General features: G+C 33.0%; 1 protein-coding gene across 1 annotated transcript; it reads right to left on the reverse strand.

Annotated features, from left to right (window-relative positions):
• LOC132630014 (membrane magnesium transporter) lies at positions 1–6,257 on the reverse strand. The gene is made up of 4 exons (XM_060345502.1): positions 6,087–6,257; positions 5,946–5,998; positions 4,649–4,749; positions 1–404 (listed from the first exon to the last, which is right to left on the reverse strand). The coding sequence occupies exons 1-4, from the start codon at positions 6,157–6,159 to the stop codon at positions 314–316; spliced, it is 318 nt and encodes a 105-aa protein (XP_060201485.1). The 5' UTR covers positions 6,160–6,257; the 3' UTR covers positions 1–313.
• Positions 6,258–22,967: the final 16,710 nt, after the last annotated feature.

The raw sequence follows: 22,967 nt of genomic DNA on the forward strand, positions 1-22,967 counted from the left end.
TTCGTTTTCAAAGACCATGTTCATATTTGCATAGATAGAGAATAAATGCTAATAGACACTATGAGATACGTCTTGAAAATTCGAGTAACATACAAAAATTAAAATTTAAGCAAGCAAAAATGATAATGTGCAACTGAGAATATCTTTCCATCTGCTCTCTAGCAATTAACATTCCACAGTTCAACTAGTGCTGCTCAAGTAATCAAATTAGTGTAATAGGAAAACTGTCTAAAACAACCCTCTCCAAGAACAGTGGCAAAAGACGCGCTGGTCTGGCAGTTCGTTGTGTTCATGAATGCTGAATTTCACCCCATCACTTCAATTTCAACTCGGTTTCCAAAGGAAATATTTTTCCGCGGTGATTAAAGATCATAAAATCCAGATTGGCAGGCAAAGCGACCACCCTGCAACATAGAGATACATAAGATATCGAATAATATAGACATTTCTCATATACAATAAGAGCAAATGAATTGACTTCTGCTAACAATTCTCACTTAGCTATACGCCTATACATGAAGTTAAAACACCAGAACAACAAATGAGCTTTTCACACTTTTTTTTTTTTTTAAAATGAGCTGTAGCAACTAAGGATATAACAGAAAGCAGGAGCACTTGCCCGTGGGACTATCAACTGAACTATTACCTAGATTTTAAAAGGACCCGTGATGTAACTCAAATCAGGAGAAACCAGGAAAAGCACAAAAAGCCTTTCACTGACGTGTTATTCAGTGCTCCAGTAAAATAATACGTATTATAGATGCTCTACATCCACAAAGACGTTGAATGATGTTGAATACTTGTAAAAATGATGGTAACCAAACATTCCTCCACCCACTCATTATTTTACTTTTGTTCCCTTCCAGCTACTGCAGAGAGCAAAATTATCTCCAAATCATTGTCATAAAAAAAAAAATGATCTCCAAATCATGTAATGGTCTATCCCCATTATAGGATGGTAGGAGGTAGGAAATGGGAATAGTGTCGTCACACATAACGGAATGCTTTTTTGAAAATTTTCCATTGTTTTTTGGCAGCTAATTATGGTTTACTTTAGCAAGATACTGAAACAAGCCCATTATCTCCATTTCTCAAAATTTAACCAAGTCAGCCTTCTGTCCACTAACTGAACACTGCATTGTGGGATTGCTAAACAATGAAAATTTTGGATGTTTTCACCACAACACAAGCTACCAAGTCGATGTCCAACTTTTTTTATTTAACTATCAACTATGCTTCCCATGATCTCTCTCTGCCTCAAGTTTTCTTCTCTATATTGCTTACCCAAATCACTACGAACAAAACTATGCAAATTCTAGTCTTTTGTTGATTCACTAGCTGCATTTAATCATCGTGAGTATAAGCAACCATTCAGTCCGCCTGGGTGTTAGGGAGTATAAGCAAGGGTTTACACACCATGCACAAGTGTGGATAAAGAAGTTAGTCCTAGCTCCTCTAGTCCTACCACATCAGCATAGTGGTGATAGAAAGGATTCTAGCAGTTTTTGAAAAGAAGGATTAAACAGCTAGACCAAGAAGGACATATTAGACTCGTTCACTGAAAAGTCATAAAATTATTGAATGCCTTAAATAGGAGGAAAGTAGATATTGTGCGACTCTGTCCACAAGAGACTAAGTGAACAAGGGAAAAAAGGTCAAGGGATCAACAACACAAGTCATAATTTTCCTAAGTAGGGACAGGAAAAAAAACATCACAAAACTATACAACAACAACAACAACAACCTCCTACCCAATATATTCCCACAAGGTGGGGTCTGGGGAGGGTAGAGTGTACGCAGACCTTACCCTACCCTTACCTTGGGAGGTAGGAAGGCTGCTTCCAATAGACCCTCACAAAACTATTGACTCAAAAATAAAGTTTGTAGATACAGAGTGAAGTAATGATAGAATTGTCAAATAAAAACCAGTGTGGTAAAGTAAACAATCAACATCACTAGTCTGTATTGTCAACTGTTACCATTCTCAAAAAAAACTAGTCTGTAGTGTCTATATTCAAAACTGCAAGCAAATTTTCTACACTTCGAAAACTGGATTAAAAGGAACAAATACTAAATTTTGGAAGATATAGGTATGTCCAATGATAAAAAATGACCAACATATCTTTATTCTGGGAAATCTGATGGATAGCTATCATGGTGTCGACCGAGTACAAGGAGCTATGGTTGTGGTAACAGAGAGTTACCCGGTACCTGTGTCGGTGGGAGGTCGGGATGTCAAATGGGCGGGTTGGGCTGAAATTGGCCCAATCAAAATGGGCTGAGCTAATAAATGGGTTGGGCTAACATTGGCCCAAAATTTACTTGGGCTGAAATGGGCTAAAAATGGGTTGGGTCATGACCCGCCCAACTTGACCCAATTTTTTTCCTTTTTTTTTTTTTTGATGGGTTTATTTTCTAGAAAACATTTTTCACAAGATTTTTTTTTTCTAGAAATACATTTTTATTTTTCCTGAAAAATATTTTCGCGGATTTTTGTGGAAAATTTTTTGAGGAAAACATTTTCCTTGGAAAATATTTTTGAGAAAAACATTTTTCTTGAAAAATATTTCCCTTCATATTAAACACACCACAAACTTATAAGATACATGATACAAGAAAATTGTATGCATTAAAAAAATAAAGTAAATTTCAAGCAATAAACTCAAATTTAAGTAAATCTTAAAGATGGTTTAGTATTGGGCTAAGTTGGAGATCACTTTAAAATGGGTTATATTGGGTTGGGCTAAAATCAGCCAATATGAAATTATCTTGAGCCCAACCCATAAAATTTTGGGTGGGTTGGGCGGGCCATCATCTTTTGAGCCATAATTGACACCCCTAGTGAGAGGCAAGTGCCCAGTAGATTAGTTGAGATGCATGTGTTCTGGCCCGCACAACACCGTCTGCTATTTTAGGGGATGCCCTAACTTATGTTTACTTTTTGTTTAACACTCTAAAAAGAGGGAATCACAAAGTATTACAATCAAATAGACTCCATTTTACCAAAAGAAAATGTTCAGGCCACAAGTAGGAATAGGTTATTGGGAGAAGCTCCAACCACCCAAAAGGCCTAAATAGACTGGAGACTCTAGATGTGATGCGGCAGACATGACAAAAAAGAAGAAGAGCTGCAAGCACAAGGATTCTGTGGTGAATACTAACCAAAGCACATTTAAAGACATATGCATAAAGAAGGGAGCGTCGGAGTTAGAAGCCAACACAGTTATCCAGTGCAAGAAAATATGAAGTTGCATTAAAATGTAGCATGTAGCTATATCTATAAGTCTAAGACCTCGACCACAGTAACTGTGACGCTGGAATGGTACGGGGTAAGGCTACTTTTAAAAAGAGTTATCAACAACAGAAGATAGAGGACCCTTTGAAGAACATAAGAGAGTGAAGAGATAAGATAAGAAGGTGACTAGCAAAGCCCGTGATAAATCCTAGACTGCTTGTACTAAGAGCCTGTTTGGATGCGCTTATAACTTATGGCTTATAAGCCATAAGCCATACGTTAGGAATGCTAACTTATGGTTTTCGCTTATTTTTGCTATATAGGCATAAAACAAGTGCTTAAAAGCACTTTTTTATTTTACCCAAACACTACAAAAGTTCTTAAAAGCTATTGTGGCTTAAAAGCACCTAAAATAAGCCAATCGAAACAGGCTCTAAAAGCAATAAACACTAAAAAGAGAGAAAGAAACCTATAAGCTAGCACGGCTAAGAAGGATGAGGGGCGGACTTGAACAAGGTTGTATTAAAGACAATTTTTAACAAGTTACAACACAAGGTAGTGATATCAAAAAAAGGTGGAGAAGCTAGTTTAGAAATCACAAGGATAACTTTAAAGATTCACAAACCCATGACAAAAAAGAAACATTAGCTTACTCTAAGCATCATATCCACTGAAGTAAAGGACGCAATGAAATATGAGAATTAGAAAAACGCGTGGTTCAAATGGTATCCTTGTGGGGGACTGAAAGAGCCTTAAGGAATTCGTAGTATAACTCACCAAGCTACGAAAGTTTATTTTAAGTATAACCCAAATGAGTGGAGAAAGAGTACCTTAGTTGTGATGCATAAATATGAAAGTGATATTCAAAGTTGTCCGAATTTCGAGAAAAGAAGGATAAAGCAAATATTTAGGGATACTACAAGGGTGACAGAGAACTAATTTGGATCTATTAGATTAAACGGATGCCATATGCCAAAAAAAATTGATGGAAATTTATAGAGGCTACATTTTTTGCTTAGAAAAATTGATGAACATATTGGGAGAGGAAAGAGGATTTCCACATGATAGTCATTGGCCTAGCTCTACCTCCAAACTAGACAAGGAGCACTTCATGCATGACATTAGCCCTAGTTATCCATTGACTTAGAAAAAAAAAAATATAGAGCCAAGAAAAGTCCTTCGTGAATGCTAGAGAAGAACAAAAATATATACCAAAATATAATGCATGGAGGATATGCGCAAGTGAGTGCTCACAACTATGAGATAGCGAGAATAGACGTTCCCATAACTGTGGATTTATACCAATAATCTATATTCCACAAGCCCTAGAACTCCAAAATTTTCTATTACTACAAAACAATGAAAAATAACAAAAATACATAAACCCCAATTCTAAAAAAATGAGTTAAGTACCTGTTTTCCTCAGATTGAGGATGGATTGACTTGAATTTTCCAGGGGCAGCAAGTGCAGCCCACAAGCATAACACTAAACTAACTATCAATTCAATCACAACCTGCACATTACCCAATACATGGATCAATCATTACCACATCACAACAACAACATACCCAGTGTAATCCCACAAGCGGGGTCTGGGGAGGGTAGGATGTAGGCAGACCTTACCCCTACCTTTATTTGGGTAGAGAGGTTGTTTCCTATAGACCCTCGGCTCAAAAGAAGTGAAATCAAAGCAAGATACAAAGGAAAATAGCGACAATAAGATAGAAAGGAAAATAGCGACAACAAAATAGCAAGATAAATAAAGCAAATGAAGCAACAAGTAGGTAGTACAAATTGAAGAATAGGAAACTATGCAAATACTATATATTACTACAAGATACAAAGAAGAAGAGAAGAGGGAACTAGCCCCTTGTCTCTCCCACATAGAACATTACCACATCACATACATATACAACAACAACAACAACATACCTAGTGAAATCCCACAGGGTAGAGTGTACACAGACCTTATCCCTACATTGGGAGGTAGAGAGGTTGTTTCCGGTATACTCTCGGCACAAGGACAAGCAATTCAAAGCAATATGAAAAAAAAATAACGGAAGCAAATAAACCATGGCAAAATACTACAAACAGCATGATATAGCAGTCCGAAAAAACGAGCAGTAACTACCACAAATGAATACGATAATAGAAGTCAAGAAACAACATATAGTAATAGAAATCGAAAGACAAGAAACTACAAGTGTAACACTACGACTACTAGCATGAAACTACCTCAAACCACATCACATACATATAAAAATTCAATTTTTTTAATCAACTGTAAACAACTCAGTAGATTCAATAAAAGGGGTAATAAATGATAATTACCACATCACATACATATAAAAATTCAACTTTTTATCAACTGTAATAACTCTATAGATTGGTGATAAATAATAATTTACATCACACACATATAAAGATTCAATTTTTTTTCAACAGTGGCAATTCTGTAAATTCAACAAAAAGGTGAAAAACGATAAATTACTTCAATGGGTGGTCCAGAAAACTCTTTCACAGTAATCTTGAGCAAAGTAGGAGAAAAAACATATAGTAGCAGAAATCGAAGGACAAGAAACTACAAGAGTAATACTAAGGCTACTAGTATGAACATTAACACATCACATACATATAAAAGTTCAATGTTTTTATCAACTGTAATAACTCTATAGATTCAAGAAAAAAGGGTAATAAATGATAATTTACGTTGATGGGTGGTCCAGAAAACTCTTCCTCAGTAATTTTGAGCAAAGCCCTATCTGAAATTACACAACAAAAAATAAATCCCTAAATAAAAAAGAGGGAATAAAAAACCCTAAGGATTATTATTATTATTATTATTATTACATTGGATTGTGGAATAGGTAGCGTGAGATAAAATTAGAACACCGATGACGCCAACGAGGAAACCGGCACCCATCTTGGTCGGAGAATTATGATAGACAGAAAATTCACCAAGAAGAGGGCAATAAGGGAACCCAAGTGGTCACTGTCGAGGTGTGAGAGTAGAAATCCACGTGCTAAGATGCGAGCGTGATGACGCTGATATTTAGATCAGCAAAAGGGCACATTGGTAAATTCACTGGCAGACCAGAAGCAACTCTCGATAGTTTTAAAAAAATATATTTTGGTCCAAGAATTTAAAAAATAAAAATAATAAAATAAAAACTATTCCAAGCTTTTAAACCAGCCCCCAAGTTTTAAAAAAAAATCCCCTTTTGATCCTAAGTAAGAAATAATGAAATAAACCAAAATAAAAATCTAAAAATATACCTTATAAAAAAAATATATAAAATTACATTCCCCTTTCTCAATTCATTCCCACGATTTTTTCCTCCTACATCTGAAATATACTCCATTAACAGTCATTGTTGGAGCTGTGAGCTTCAAGCTTGAAAAAAATGAGTTTTCGAAAGAGTGATTCATTTCAAGTGGGTGTTGTTGAATTTTATTGGAGATCTTTTGATGAGTTTAAATCTCAAATTTTAAAGATTTTCGAGAAGATTTAAGGTGATTTTGGATTAAATTTCAGATTTGAGCTTGAGGATAGCCATTATTGAAGGTTGAGCTTCAAACTTGAAAAATTGATTTTATGAAGGACTGATTTATTTCAAGTGGGTGTTATTGGATTTTGTTGTGATCTTTTAAGGAGTCTAAAATCTCATATTTAAGGGAATTTGGAAAAAATTAAAGGGAATTTTGCATAAAATTTCAGATTTGAGCTTGAGGTAAAAGATGATCATTTCAAATTTGAAGTTAAGGTTGAAGATGAACACTTCATATTTATAACTAAACTATAGACGAGACAATGTCTATGCATAGACCGCTGATCTATTATAGCAAAATGGGGTCCACAAAAGAGCTATGACACCACACTTGCATACTCTGCTAATAAGTCAGCTACATGTTATCAGAATCTACAACCTAACACTTGCTTTTGTAATCAAAGAAGATTTTTTTAAAATAAGAAGTGAACTAATTTTAGATTATAAAACTTATAGTTGTAACTAAACAATATGTTATCACCATGAAATTAGTGAAACAATACTATAATAATCTAAAATAATGATAATTAATCAGTAATGTTAATAATGAGTTGAGGAAAAAGTTGTGAGAGGTGAGAGCTGCAATAGATCGATAAAAAATTATGTCAAATCTCAATGAAATTGCTTCAAATTTCAGATATAAATTCACCTCGATGTTTCGGATTTTTTAATGTATCACTCACTCAAACGGAGCTCGTTTATGATAACCCACATTTTTAAATTAGAGCTTCGAAGCTTTGTTAATGGCCATTAATGGCTTCCAACTCCTTCTTCACATTTTTCAGCAACCAAAATGTATATATACTTCAAGTTCAACTTTCAACAACAATTACACACATAAAAAATGAAGGAATGAGAGAATTTGGGAGTAAAAGAATGATTTTCGGAGAAGAAGAACATGAAAGAGAAAGAGAACGGGGTTTTTTTCAAAAGTTTAAAGCTTAACTCTGAAGTTTTTAAAAATACAAAGAGGCCTCCATGTGTTTGCTAATCCTATCATTAGTAATTTTTGAAGTAAAAATAAATAAAAAAGAAAATAAGGACTCTGCCGCTTAGAAAAAAAACTTTTAGGGTCCTGTCACCTAAATCTTCCGTTAGTGGAGGTAGTAGAGTAAAGTAATAATATACCAAATCTAAACTTTAGCCAATGCTATTCATTAATTCCTTTTTATATTTTTTAGTTTTGAGCGTGCTCACTTGCTCCTTTCCGCAAACAGCTGCTTATTGAGGAAAATAGTACTAACAAACAGAATAATACTAGTATGAGGAAAACGTATGTACACACAAAAAGAAATTGATGTACTGAGTATTAATTTAACATTTAAAATAAGAACCCCCTCCCCAATCAATAAGAAAACAAGGACCAAATGTGTGGTTTAATACCAGTACAAACTGACATCTAATCTTATTTTGTTTAATTCATGGTTGTGATAATCTATCTATACTTTAAAATAATAATAATATAATATATAATAAAATACATAATATATACATAATATATAGAATACATATCATATATAATACTCCATATAATAGGAGAAGCAAAACAACCTATGTTTTTTACCAGAAATATTCTAAAACTTTGAATGAAACAACTCAAATATTTATATTAATAAATTAAGTTTTTAGAACAACATCACAGTAATGTATTTCAAATAAATGGCTAACATCTTATTAACTAGAATTAATTCTTACTTTTATAAATATCAATATTGTTATGTGAAATTAAACGCTTCAAAAAACGTGAAATGTTACTTGTAACTTGTTTTCTCTACTTTCCTTATAAAAGTCAGGGGCGGACACACGTATATCCAAGGGGTGTCATCCGACACCGCTTGGTCGGTAAAATTTTTTACTTAAGTCAAATGCCAAGCTAATAACAAGCCACTATGCAATTTTAAGATAATGCCATCTAAGTTATGTAATAAAAATGAATTTTGAGTTACAGAACAAAGTTTTTTGAATTTATAGATAATATTATGAATTTGAATTGAATATCCAAAAAATAAAATTTGAATTTGAAAACTATATCTCAGCTTTATCCTATCAGTATCGTAACCAGGACTTTAATTTTTTTTTTTTTTTTTTTTTTAAAAGAGTTACTTATTAACTAAAACATCACATTTACTTTAAATTAGACTCTATTTGAGAGATAAAATGTGGGTTTTGAATAGAAAAATATGAAGAATTAAAGTCAAATTTGACAGAATATATATTCTTTTTGAATTTAACATTTATATTCCTCTACGTTAACTTTTTTAATTAAAGAGATAAAAAATTACAATGAGGGTCTTATCTGCACATTGTAATAATAGTAAGTATTATAATAATAATAATAATAATAATAATAATCGATATCTTAACTTAATTATAAATATTATAATTAAAATAATAGAATTAGTTTTTGTTTAAAAAATGAATTAAAAATATTATTTTGTGTATTTCGAATTGATTTGCTAATACGGAAAGATCGAAATGCATGTAGTTTTGAATTTGATGTAAGTTGGCAGATAAAGAAAAGGCGAAGCTCTTATAAATTGATTTACGTGCTTTATGCACCATGTTCGAGGTCATAGCTTAGAAGTTTTGTATAATATTATTTTCTTTAATGTTTTATCAAAAATTGGGTGCACAAAAAATTTTGAAATATCATTCAAAAAAATTTGTAGGATTATCACGAGAACAATATCCTTTCAGATAAGGTTATATAGGATCTTGGAATCCTATATTTTTAAATATACATAGTTTTTGTCAGAAAACATATCTTACTCGTCTCAATTTATTATCTGATATGATTTTTCGAAATTTGAATGTAAATAAAGTTTGAGTTGGGATGAAGTTCCAACTTCTTTAACCTCATATATATACCTTAGGCACATAAATTAAAATTAGGTTTGCTTCATAGAGTCACTTCCAATGCCAACCTAACCTCTTTCAAGAATTATTTTTCGTCCTCTTTTGTTGTTGGTCGTTGGTTCTATTCATGCTTACCAAATTTCTCACGATAGAAAAGTACTGCTCAAGTAAAACTTTATTTTATTTGTTGTTTCGTTTTGTTTGCATTTATCTTTTAACTCTAGGATACTAACTTAGTATGGCTATTACGCTGGCATGTATGTCTTATACTTTGTTAGTGTTATTTTTTGGAAGCAATTTTTTAAAATAAATATCATTTATTTTGATAGATGTGGCCTGACTTACTAATGAAAGTAACAGAAGGTGAAGCAAAGGACGAGACTTCGTATTGCTCGCAGGAGGAACGATGAAGAATATGCACTTTGGTTATTGTTATTGAGATCATTTAGGTATGAAGCTATCGATAGTGGAAAATGATAAAGATACATGCTTTTGTTATTGTTGGAGATTGATCATTTTATTAGGAAACAATTTAATTTCTTGGACCATCCAAGTTGCCACCAGTTTAATCGAGTCATGTTATTTGTTCTTCCAGATTTGATTATTATATTATGTTGGTGATAATATAACGAAACTACAATTACAATTGAAAAATAAATGAAAAAATAAAAATATCTTCGGCTGAGGCTCGGATATCTCACTCTCTTTAATGAGATTCAAGCCCACGGCAGCAAATCTACCGGTCCAGCAGTAATCTTTTTGACTTATCACCTCCAGGATACAACAGCCCGATCACGTCGTACAACTCAACAAACTCTGGACAAGATGTTGAGTTCAAAGCTCCACTAAAAAGAAGAACACCTTCCTTCAACTACTAAACTCTCTTTTATTTTCCTCACTTTTTAAGAACTCTCCAAAGTATATATTTTTCTCTACTTCCACAAAATAAAGATGACAAACTATTTATAGTTGGACAATTCATCCATGAATTGAATTGGATGAAAGAGAGAATAATGGGGTATTAAGATGATGTAAATATGGAAGAATTATGAGTATAAGGTTACAAAAGAAAATAAGACCACATTCATCCATAACTCATATGAATAATGAGATAATTAAAAACAAAAGTAATGGCCAATTAAAGGCACAAAAAATGTGAGGAAAAGTAGACCACTTCTGCCAACTTTATGGCCACAAAGTGTAGGAGTAATTAGGACTAAATAAGGCACTTTAATATATTAATAAAATAATATTAAAATGCTCCAAATGTCCTTCAATCCCCCACTCATTTTAATATTAATATAAGAGAGTATACCAGCTGAAGGTAGATTATTATACGTAATGAAGGTGTGCTTTACATTGAACCTTCATTTAGTAAAACAATAATCTTTACTCCAGAGTCGTAGTGGTCTCAGACTTGAACTATGACTGCTTAAGGAAAATAAAGAATTATTGCTCACACATAATAATCAAGGTGTTGACATGAACTTTCACAGCCAGCACATTACGGTCTTGTGCTATCCCGGTTTCATGAGTGCTTTTGAGAATGAGCTCAATTCTCATAGGAAGCGGCCTACTTCCACACTCACATAGGTGAAATCTGTCAAGGGTGCTTCTGTAACTTAACACCCCAATCATACGAGCTACCGAATTTCATTAAGAGTTTATAAACTCAACCTCCACAATTGTTACATAATAATGCACTCACACCACAGGGAGGGAATAAATAAAATAGTGCATTTTTCTCAATAAGTCATCATATGATTTGTTTTTCCCATTGAACCTGGTTGTAGGATCTCTAGTCCCCAAGATGCGTTTCCTCATATACGACTCATGAATTTATGGGCTTCAATCCATCCCCCTCGATGTGCTCCAGACCTTTTCTCTTGCCAAGGCCTTGGTTAGTGGATCTGCAAGATTATCACAAGATTTGACATAATCAACGTTAATGGTACCACTTGTCAAATATGATCTCACAGTAATGTGTTTTCTCCTTATAGGACTGGATTTACCGTTGTAATAACGGTTTTGAACTCTACCAATCGCAGCGGTGCTATCATAATGAATTAAAATAGGAGGAATTGGTTTTTCAAAATAAGGTATTTGAAATAATAAATCTCTCAACCAATTCGCTTCTTCACTAGCTGAAGCTAAAGAAATTAGATCAGCCTCCATGGTAGAGTTAGCAATAATAGTTTGCTTTTTTGATTTCCAACAAATATCACCACCCGCCAACGTAAAAATATAACCAGTGGTAGAACAGGAATCACCAGATAAAGTTTTCCAATCTGCATCAGAAAAGCCTTCAAGTACAGCAGGACATTTTTTATAAAACAAACCACAAGTTTTTGTACCCACTAAATATTTCATAACTCTCGTTATGGCATGCCAATGTTCACTACCTGGCTTGCTTGTAAACCTGCTAAGTACTCCAACTTCATTCGCAATATCAGGCCTAGTGCAATCAGTCACATATCTAAAACTTCCAATTAATCTAGCATATTCCTTTTGATTTATCACATCATTCTCACTTTGAACAGGAAACAAGTGAACACTTGAATCAAAAGGAGTTACAACATGCTTGCAATCAAGAAAGTTATATTTTTTCAAAATTTTCTCAACATAATGTGACTGGTCAAGGAAATTCCATCACATGTTTTAGTAATTTTTATTCCAAGAATAAAATTTGCCTCACTAAGATCTTTCATGTCAAAATGGCTTCTAAGAATATTTTTAGTTTCACCAATAACATTCATGTTTGAGCCAAAGATCAATAAATCATCAACATATAGGCAACAATAACATGTGAATTATTCCAAGACTTATGATAAATGTACTTATCACACTCGTTTGTTTTAAAACCATTCTCAATCATGCAGGAATCAAATTTCTCATGCCATTGCTTTGGTGCATGTTTCAAGCCATACAGGGATTTAATAAGTTTACACATTTTGCTTTCTTGTCCTGCTTCAACAAAACCTTCAGGTTGTTCCATATATATTTCCTCATTTAGGTCCCCATTTTAAAAATCTGTTTTTACATCCATTTAGTGAATATGCAAATCAAAAATTGCAGCAATAGCATTAAAAGCCTTATGGATGTAATTCTAGTTATCGGAGAAAAAGTATCAAAAAATTCTAGGCCTTCTAGTTGTTTAAAACCCTTAGCAACTAGTCTAGCCTTATATTTATCAACGGAACCATCCGGTCGTAACTTTTTTTCTAAGGACCCATTTACACCCAATTGTTTTACAACCCGGTGGTAAATCAACTAACTTCCTAGTTTTATTGGAAATAAGTGATTCAATTTCATCATTTACAACCTCTTTCCAAAAAATAGCATCATGTGAAGATAAAACTTCTTGTAAGGTGATAGGGTCATCTCCAACATTAAAAACATAAAAATCAGGACCAGAATCTTTTTCTACTCTAGCTATTTTACTTCTTCGTATTTCAAAATCATCATTTTCTTTATTTTTCAAAACAGAAGTAGAAGAACTAGGTAGTGACAAAATATTTTCTTCAATCCTCTGACCCCCACTATTTTTAGAATTAAATGGAAATTTATTTTCATGAAAAGTAGCATCACCTGATTCTATTATTATATTATCTTTAAGACTAAAAAATCTATAGGCTGTACTATTTGAAGCATAACCAAGAGAAGCACAAGTAGTAACTTTTTTACCCAGTTTACTTATTTTGGGATCCATTAGCCTTACATAAGCTAGATAACCCCAAACTCTTAGATATCTCAAATTTGGCTTGTGACCTTTCCACAACTCAAATAGTGTTAATTTAGTCTTTTTATGAGGCACACGATTCAACACATAACAAGCAGTTAAAATAACTTCACTCCAAAAATTTAGAGGTGCACTAGACTCAATAAGCATGGCATTTGTTAACTCAACCAAATTTCTATTTTTCCTCTCCGCTACACCATTAGACGCAGGAGAATAAGGTGGAGTAGTTTCATGAATTATTCCCAATGATCTTGTCACACCCCTTTTTAACCCGGGAGTTAAAGTAGAAGTACGACATATTGGAGATTCCTATTTTTTGTCGGTTTGTTAAGGAGTCGCCACCTAATTATTTACGGTGAATTAGGACACCTAAAGTTTATTAAAGTTATATTTAAAGTTAGCTCTGTTTAAGGTCTGCGAAACTTAAGATTCTAGGTAAGGGTTCAATTAGTCTAAAGGGAAGGTATTAGGCATCCTTTAAGACCCATTAACAATGGTTAACCGACCGGACTTATGATTAGCTAGGCTAAGTGTAAATATAGTATTATAGAAAAGGAAGTAGCTTTGTAAGTATGGCTAAAGTTATAGATAAGCATGTAAACATGCTATTTATAAAAATAGAACTTATAAATAATAATTTGTATAAAAGAATACTCATTATGTTATTTTAAAAATACAACTTATAAATGTTGTTGAAATTTTAAATGAAAGTGTAATAGTATGATTTAAAATAATACTTGTAGAAAACACAATAACTTGTTTAAAGAGTGTAGTTAAAATAAACTAAAAGAAACAGAATATGTAATGATTATATGTATTCGACGAAAAGTGAGCTATGCCGACTCACAAATTCAAAGAGTTATCATAAGATTAATGTGGAATAAATATTAAAGGCTTCATATGAAGATTAGTATTTTAATATATATATATATATATATATATATATATATATATATATATATATATATATATATATATATATATATACATATATATATATATATTGTATTGTGCTAAAATTATCTCAAACAATTATGTATTTCAAGTGTTAGAAAGGAATTAAAGTGAGAAAGTTATCCGTTGAAACTAATTTGCCTTTATTTCTTAGAATAGGCTAACGTTAGTGCAAGATTTATGACGTTTTAGACTTCTAAAATAGTAAGCATAAATTATGATTCCCTTAGCCGAAAGATGTAATTATGCTATTTTGAAAATTAATCATTCTAAAAAAGTATAGATATTATAGATATTATAAATAATTTTAAAAATAGAAGTGAATGTGATTTGTGGAATTAACTACCCATTATTAAACTACAATCCTTAATATACTGGAAATTTTCTAAGTTAACAAAATAAAATGTTAGTCATACAAAACAGAGAACAATACACAATCATAAAATAAGGAAGGGAGTAGAAGAATAAACGAGTTTGGCCCATTTTTTCATGGGCTCAACTGCTGAACTGTTTGCGTTTATTGGGCTTAGGCCCAATGAATTTTCTCTATATTGCTGCTGTGGGCCGTCTTGTCTATTGGGCTTTGGCCCAGACTTTGTTTTCTTGTTTGGCTGCGGATTGGATGACTCGAGAAATACGTCGGGCTTTAGCCCAACACCGAATATGGAAAATGGCGAGTCCTTCGGACTCGTATGCGAGATGATCATGCATAAAATGAAAAGAAAAGGGATTAGTACATAATCAATAGATGAAATTAAACGTATATAATGTAAATTCAAAGACAATTTCATTCGTGTCTTCTTATCACAGTATTACATCATTTACGGGATACGAACTAAATCAATGAGACATGCAAACATTCAGGAATTCCCATCAGAGAAATCTCCATCGACAAAAATCATCCCACCCCGAGGGGTTGATATCCCTATCTGCTCTATTAACATTGCAGGGACAAAATGAAAAATGATAATATAACAAGAAGGCTGGAAAGGAAATGTCTATCATCAATTCGTATTTGAGAGAAAACTAGTGCATGTTTAGTTCTAAAAGAGGGTAAACTCAATTTTAACAAATGGCGGAGGACAGACAAATACCACTCATACAGATTTTAAAGAATCGAAAGAGGATATCTTGCAAAGTTCAAGTTAAGACCCCTCTTTCATTCTCTCTTAACACTGGATTTATACTTATTATTTTTTGTCTTTCCGGAACCAGTTTTATCTTTTGCGCGCAGAAGCTAAACAAACAGTTCAGCTTAATACTCCTACGTTTCGCACACATGTAACATAGATCTTATTCCTCAAATGAAGAACAACCAAAAAACATAGTCTCCCCACAAGGAAACAGAGTCAAACACAGGTATATTTCACAGATTTGAGTCACATATGAATATATTAGTACTGTCAGATATCCATATACATCTTACAGGATGTTTTTTAGACTGCTGGTACCTAAAACAACATCTGATCATGCTGAATCAACTAGATCAAATTCTAGTTTCAGAAGCTAATATAATGCTGACAATACATAGGTCGAACTTTTGTATTTAAAACTACTTTTTGGCAATGTGAAATTTTAAGACTAGCTGAGGTAAGGATAAGAGCTTAACCAAACATACGATTTTGAGAAGACTTGCATTAATATTCTGTCAAATAAGCCATACCACAGCAAACCTCTTATTCAAACTGAAATAAAAAGGGTGACTGCTTCTTTGGTTTTTAGGCAAAAATGAAAAAAAAGATCTATGATTCATGATTAGGGAGACATTACTACTGCAGATTGGAAACTGGTATGAAACTCGACTAGAACTCTATCAGCTCATGAAGGGAAAGCATCTAGCAAACAACATTTGTTATGGACTTAAAGAGGAGCATTCTTTGTAAAGTTAAGGAGTAAATTTGGTTAGCGACTGATTCACGATATCATTTGTGATAGCAGCCACATGATTAGATAACAACAACAAATAACAAAAACAACTCATGGAAAACAGCAGCTGTGTAAGTGGTCTGTGGGAGAGGAAATACTTAAACAAAGATAGCATCGATTTCTTTCAAAGGTAACAGGTGTAGCCAGACAAACAATTTGATTAACAACTGGATATATGGACAAACATAGAGAAAGCAATCCCCAGCTGCTCTAAGTGTAAGTATGTATCAGACCACACACCTATTTTGAGAAACACAAGATTAGATGGACATTTCTAGACAGGTTGCCAAACTTATACATTAGACGAATATGGGCAATGCTTCAGGGATATACATCATTTTATATATCACTCATTATGTCAAAGTATAAAAGCCATAGAAAATAAGCACTAATCAAGCTCAGATCACACACAGGAGGTTCAGAGCTGACAATATAACAACAATAATTCAAAACCCAATGAACGCAATTCTTGATCACTGTGAATCAGAAACATCAACATGTAAACGTTATTCAAACTAACATAGCCAGCAAATGAACTAACAAATATCGTCGACTAGACAAAATTACCGCTTGATTAATTACTATGTTCAAACCAGGTGACATTAACTTAGTGAAAGGTAATGAACCTCATCGAGCTTAAATTCATACTACGCTATATCAACTAAGACCAAATTTAGCTGGACTAAACAAACATCAACATAATTGTTAACATAATACATGGACAGAAATCAGACTAAACAAACAGAATACCAAAAATAAAAAAAAAATAAAAAGAAGAAAAGTTTACTGACCTTTTGTAGGTGCAGTGAAGTGGGTATCGATGTCTCGAATCTACACTCGAACGCGACGAATTCGAATCTAAACCCTATAAAGTAATTAGAATCTTAAAACGGAGGAAAGGGAAAGGCCAATAGAGTTATTGTTGGCTCCCTTTGTTGATTAAAATTGATGTTTTGTAGAGGATTTTTTGAGTTTCCAAAATCCTTTTCTGTCCATTTCCTTTCTTTCCCTTTTTTTACTGATTTGAAGATGGCTATATATAAAACGAATTAGGGGGTTTTCGTGTCAAGAAGAGAGAGAGGGGCGTGGGGGACAGAAGAAGTGGAGTGACAGACGGGGTGGGGAACAAGACATGGTGGTGTCAGAGCAGTGGGGCGTGGGGTGATGGTGAAGTCAGAGGTATGGTGGAGATAACGTGACGAAGTGGGAGTGTCAGAGATGGCAGTGGGGATCACGTGGTGAAGTGGGGGTATGGGGTAGTGATGGAGGATAGAGGGTTGTTGGTGATGGAGGTGGGTGGAGACGGAGATGGGAGATGACGACGAGAGAAGGAGGCGGAGGAAGGTGGGGGGAGGTGAAGGTGTGAGGAGCGTGGAAGAAGAAGAAAGGGAAAGAAGGCGGCGGCGAAAGGGTTGAGAAGGGAAAGGTGGGGGTAGAGAGAGAAGGAGAGAGGGAGGAAGGAGGCGGAGAAGAGGGAAAAAAGGGAGAAGACGATGAAGGAGGCGGAAGTCGAAAGAAAGAAGGAGAAATGGGATTAGGGTAAAGAAAAGAGAATTGGACTGGGTCGGGTCGCGGGTAATGGGCTGGTCCGTTTGGGCTGGCCCATTAATTTAAACATGGTCTGAAAATGTGGGGTTTAAAATGTGGGTTGGGTATAAAAATGTAGGTTATTTATTTGGATAGGGAATAATATTGTATTGGTATTTTGGGCCATTAATTTGTTGGTCCTTCCTCCGTTATTTAATTATCTTCGGGCTTCTAATTTAGTAACTGGTAAAATATATATTATGTAAAGACAATAAATAATTAATATGTAAAAAATAAATACTTTGCAAAGTGTTGTCTTGTAATTAATTTAACGAATCGGAACCTGAAAACGAAACGATGACTAACTGTTTTTAAAATTTGTGATAAAGTAATGCTCATAATATTGAAAATAAAAGTAGTGATATTAATAGTAGTAGCAATAAAATATCGCGAAAAATAAAGTATTTAGCTCGTTAGTAAATTTAAAAACCCGGGTAAATTAAATAAAGGAGGGACAAAATTGGGTGTCAACAGATCTAACAAAAGAATTAAACTCATTAGACTCATATTCTCGGCCTCTATCACTTTTAATTCTTTTTATTTTTCTACCAAACTGATTTTCAACTTCATGGAGAAATTTTTTAAAAGTTTCAAAAGCATCACTTTTATTTTTCATCAAGAAAACATATGTATACTTAGAAAAATCATCAATAAAAGTAATAAAATATCTATTTCCTCCACGAGTTAAAATTCCTCCAAGTTCACAAATATCAGTATGAATTAACTTTAACAATTCAGTTTTTCTTTCAACTTGAAAATGAGGTCTTTTTGTGATTTTGGCTTTACTATAAGCCTCACATTTTTCAAAATCCTTTTTAATCATTGGGATTAATCCCAAACTACTCATGATTCCCACATAACGATTATTAATACGACATAAACGAGCATGCCAAAAATTAGTGGAAGAAAGCATGTAAACAGAATTAGTAACTTTATTCATTTCAACATTCAACTTAAACATTCCATCACAAGCATACCTCTTTCCCACAAAAGTACCTTTTTTCACTATTACATATTGATCAAACTCAATAATTTGTTTGAAGCCTACTTTATTAAGAAGAAAACTAGACATCAAATTTTTTCTCATGAAAGGAGTAAAAAGTACATCTTTTAAAGTTAACACCCTTCCTGAGGTAAAGCTCAACTCGACATCTCCCTTTCCAAGCACTTGAGTAGTGTGAGAATCACCAAGCATGATGGTTTTGGTCTCCTCAAATGGAGTATACACTTTGAACCAATCTTTGTCATAGCAGACATGACGGTTTGCACCAGAATCAGCCCACCATCCATCAACATTTTCAACCATATTTATGTCTGTTATCACCGCCACAAGTGGCTCTTCGGTAACGTTCGCCTGAGGTGTAGGACCACATGTCCGAAACTTGCAAAATCGAGCAATATGCCCACTCTTGCCACAGACAAAGCATGGTCCTCCATTTTGTGCTTGTTGATTTTGTGCTTGGTTGTTACCACCATTATTTTTCTTGGGAGGTCTACCATTATTTTTCTTGAATATTTTCTTCTTAGGCTTCATAGAGTTATTTTTGTTAGCATTAGGAGCAACATTATTTGAAGTAATTAAATTTACCTTATTTGTGACGGGTTGTAAGTTGCTTTCTTCCGTTTGCAAGAGTGCATCTTGGCCCCTTGCCTCTTCTTCCATGCGGATTTGCATAATCAACGTCTCAAGAGAGGTTGACTTTTGTTTGTAGCGCATAGTTTTTTGAAATTCCTTCCATGAAGGTGGAAGTTTATCTATTATGCCACAAATAATAAGGTTATCTCCAATTTTTATCTCCTCGGATCTGAGCTCTCCAACGATCATTATAAAATCTTGAGCTTGGTCTACCACTGATTTGTCGTCCACCATTTGGAAACGAAAAAATCTAATAGCAACATATTTTTTCGCTCCAGCCTCCTCGATATCATATTTACTCTGCAATGCTTTCCAAATTTTCTTTGCAGTAGAGTAAGTTCTATCATAATAATCATAAAAATTATCTGATAGACAATTAAGTAAATAATACCGACACTTGTATGAATCTTCCTCGTACTTTTCAATTTTTTCTTGAAGAGAAATAAGTTCTTCATCATTCATTAAAGAGTTGTCTACTTTATTTGGATTCTTCTCAGTTAACACATAATAAACATTGAGAAAACTTAAGTAGAAAAGTACTTTACCCTTCCATCTCTTAAAATGAGTACGTTGAACCGAAATGGCTTATTTAGATCTCCCACTTTGACATCCGCGAATTTTTCAATTGTAGCCATGTGAATCTCCTTAAAATTGTTGGTGATAATATAATGAAACTACAATTACAATTGAAAAAAAATAAATATATCTTCGGCTGAGGCGCGGATATCTCGCTCTCTTTAAGGAGATTCAAGCCCACTGCAGCAAATCTACCGGTCCAACAGTAATCTTTCTGACTTGTCCCCTCCAAGATACAACGGCCCGATCACATCGTACAACTCAACAAACTCTGGACAAGATGTTGAGTTCAAAGCTCCACTAAAAAGAAGAACACCTTCCTTCAACTAATAAACTCTCTTTTATTTTCCTCACTTTTTAAGAACTCTCCAAAGTATATATTTTTCTCTACTTCCACAAAATAAAGATGATAAATTATTTATAGTTGAAAAATTCATCCTTGAATTGAATTGGATGAAAGAGTGGAATAATGGGGTATTAAGATGATGTAAATATGGAGAATATGGGAGAATTATGAGTAGGAGGTTACAAAAGAAAATAAGACCACATTCATCCATAACTCATATCAATAATGAGATGATTAAAAACAGAAGTCATGGCCAATTAAAGGCACAAAAAACGTGAGGAAAAGTAGACCACTTCTGCCAACTTTATGGCCACAAAGTGTAGGAGTAATTAGGACTAAATAAGGCACTTTAATATATTAATAAAATAATATTAAAATGCTTCAAATGTCCTTCATATTCTTATAATCATCACGTTTTAGCTACTGAACTGAAAACACCTAAATGAATATTTCAAGATATATATATATATATATATAGATAGATATGTACATACACAATACAATATATTATAGCTTATTGTATATACCAGCTAAGAAATTAGTGATTATTTTCAACTTCTAAATACGAAAGATACAAGAAGTGGTTTGAATAAATTAATAAATATTTCATGTTTTAAAAAATATGTAGCACATGTATATATGTGATAGTAGGATCTATGCTATAATATATGATAAGAAAATTGTTTTTCTGAGCATATCACAAATGAAGTATTCAATTAGAAAGTTCCATTCATAGATACATGAAACTTTGAATATACAATTATCGTATGAGAAATTCAGCTTTCATTTTTGAGAGGTGATATTAATGTATGATGCCGAAAATTGCGCTATTGACAGAAAAATGTGTGTGAATCCAAAAGTCTTAATAACGGAAAAGACTAAAAATGTATAATATATCTTTTTAGCGGTATTTCTTCAAATTTCTTCGGTCAAATGTTATGATATTCAGAATAATTATTTGTATAGATAACTACACATTTGCTAATAGGAGAAAGTAAGAAGAGATCCTACTCCTTAATTTCAGCAAGGCAAGACAAAAATCATGATAATTTTGATCTCAAAAAATTGTTAATCTCTATGTTCATTTATTTCAATTTGTTGAACCTTTTCCCCCCATTATTGCACATTCTTGGCATATATTAGACTAAGACAGTATAATTTTGATTGACAAAAGATATTTTAATTATTTTTACTGTTATTAAGCAAAATTACAACTAATTCTAAAATTAAAGGACTCTCTCCAACATTGTCTAATCTAGAACATTATAACATGTGGTGTAGTTCAATCTAATTATTTTTCAATATTTTTACTTTAATTTGATTAGATTTCATCTATCCAATATTCTGATGATGAAAGGTCTAATTTGTCGATTAGATCTATCTCTAACATGCTTGAATTAGTTGCAGTGGCATCAATTTAGATAAAGGTTAATTTTTTATGTAAGCTTGCAAATGACGAGATTAGATAGCAATTCTCATAAGTACTGAGTGATTTATTGAGAATTTGGGTTCTTTTGGGTTAATGTTGAGAGGTAAGGTATTAGATAATACTGTCATTTAGTTTATGAAGATTTGCTTTCTAAAGATAAACTAGGCAGTCAACAAATTTGGTTAAAAAATTTGTTTACTTTAAAGCATTTAAAGTGTATAAATAGAGAGTTTGAAAAGTGGTAAGGAGAGTAAAGCTCATGTTTTGAATATTTTTGGAAGAAATATTCAGCTCTATCAAAATTAGTAACTTTTAATAGATCATATATATCAAGTTCGTTTTATTCAGATCATATTAGTACCGTTTTGTTCAGATCATATTAATACTCTTATTTGAATGAATTGACAATAAACATAAGTTAAGATCACAAAATGCAAAAGGATATGACGTCATTAATATTTTTTGAATGAATATTGCAAGAAAAATATTTGAGTTTTCTTTTACATTCAAACTTGAATAAAATGTTACGTTAAGAAACTCGAGATAAGTCCGCCTTTGTAAATCGGAGATAGGTATAAAGTATTTATTAGATAGAAGCACTAGCTTTTTATGGTGATTGAAGGGATACTAGCATTATTTATAATTGAATGTTGTTGTTAAATTAGTATTTGATGGTAAAGTTTTATACGCACTCGGTGTTTATACTAAGTCATTAATTTACTATGTGATGTTGGTCTAAAGTTGCATATATTTAGCTATTAGTTGTCTCACATTTTAGTACTTTTAATTGTCTTTTGAGTATTAATTGTAATGAGTTGTTCTTAATATTATATTTTATTTTGTAGGAATAAAACGGTGTGAAGATGAAGAAACTTGGACCAAAATTAGATGCAAAGTGTTGAAATTGAGAACAAAATAAATAAAGAAACAAGCAGTTGAATGGAGGGATTACAATAATTTAATCATTGAATACATACAAGGAATGGTGGAATAAATAAATGAAAAGAGCACGAGAATTGAAAAAGTAAGAGAACAACAGTGCATAGTGAAGAACAAAAGAAACAAAGGGAATCACACCTGGCAGCCACCGATCGAAGTAAAAAAATTGAGATTGCAGCAACCATCAGGCGATCC

This window comes from Lycium barbarum, chromosome 3, assembly GCF_019175385.1.
Source record: "Lycium barbarum isolate Lr01 chromosome 3, ASM1917538v2, whole genome shotgun sequence".
In the NCBI taxonomy this organism is placed as follows: domain Eukaryota; kingdom Viridiplantae; phylum Streptophyta; class Magnoliopsida; order Solanales; family Solanaceae; genus Lycium; species Lycium barbarum.

Excerpts from the sequence above, each read along its gene's own strand:
- LOC132630014 (XM_060345502.1), bottom strand. The coding sequence starts at position 6,159 with ATGGGTGCCGGTTTCCTCGTTGGCGTCATCGGTGTTCTAATTTTATCT. Across the intron at positions 5,999-6,086 it reads TACCTATTCCACAATCCAAT|ATAGGGCTTTGCTCAAAATT; the intron begins GTAATAATAATA and ends GTGTAATTTCAG. Across the intron at positions 405-4,648 it reads CCTCAATCTGAGGAAAACAG|GGTGGTCGCTTTGCCTGCCA; the intron begins GTACTTAACTCA and ends TCTATGTTGCAG.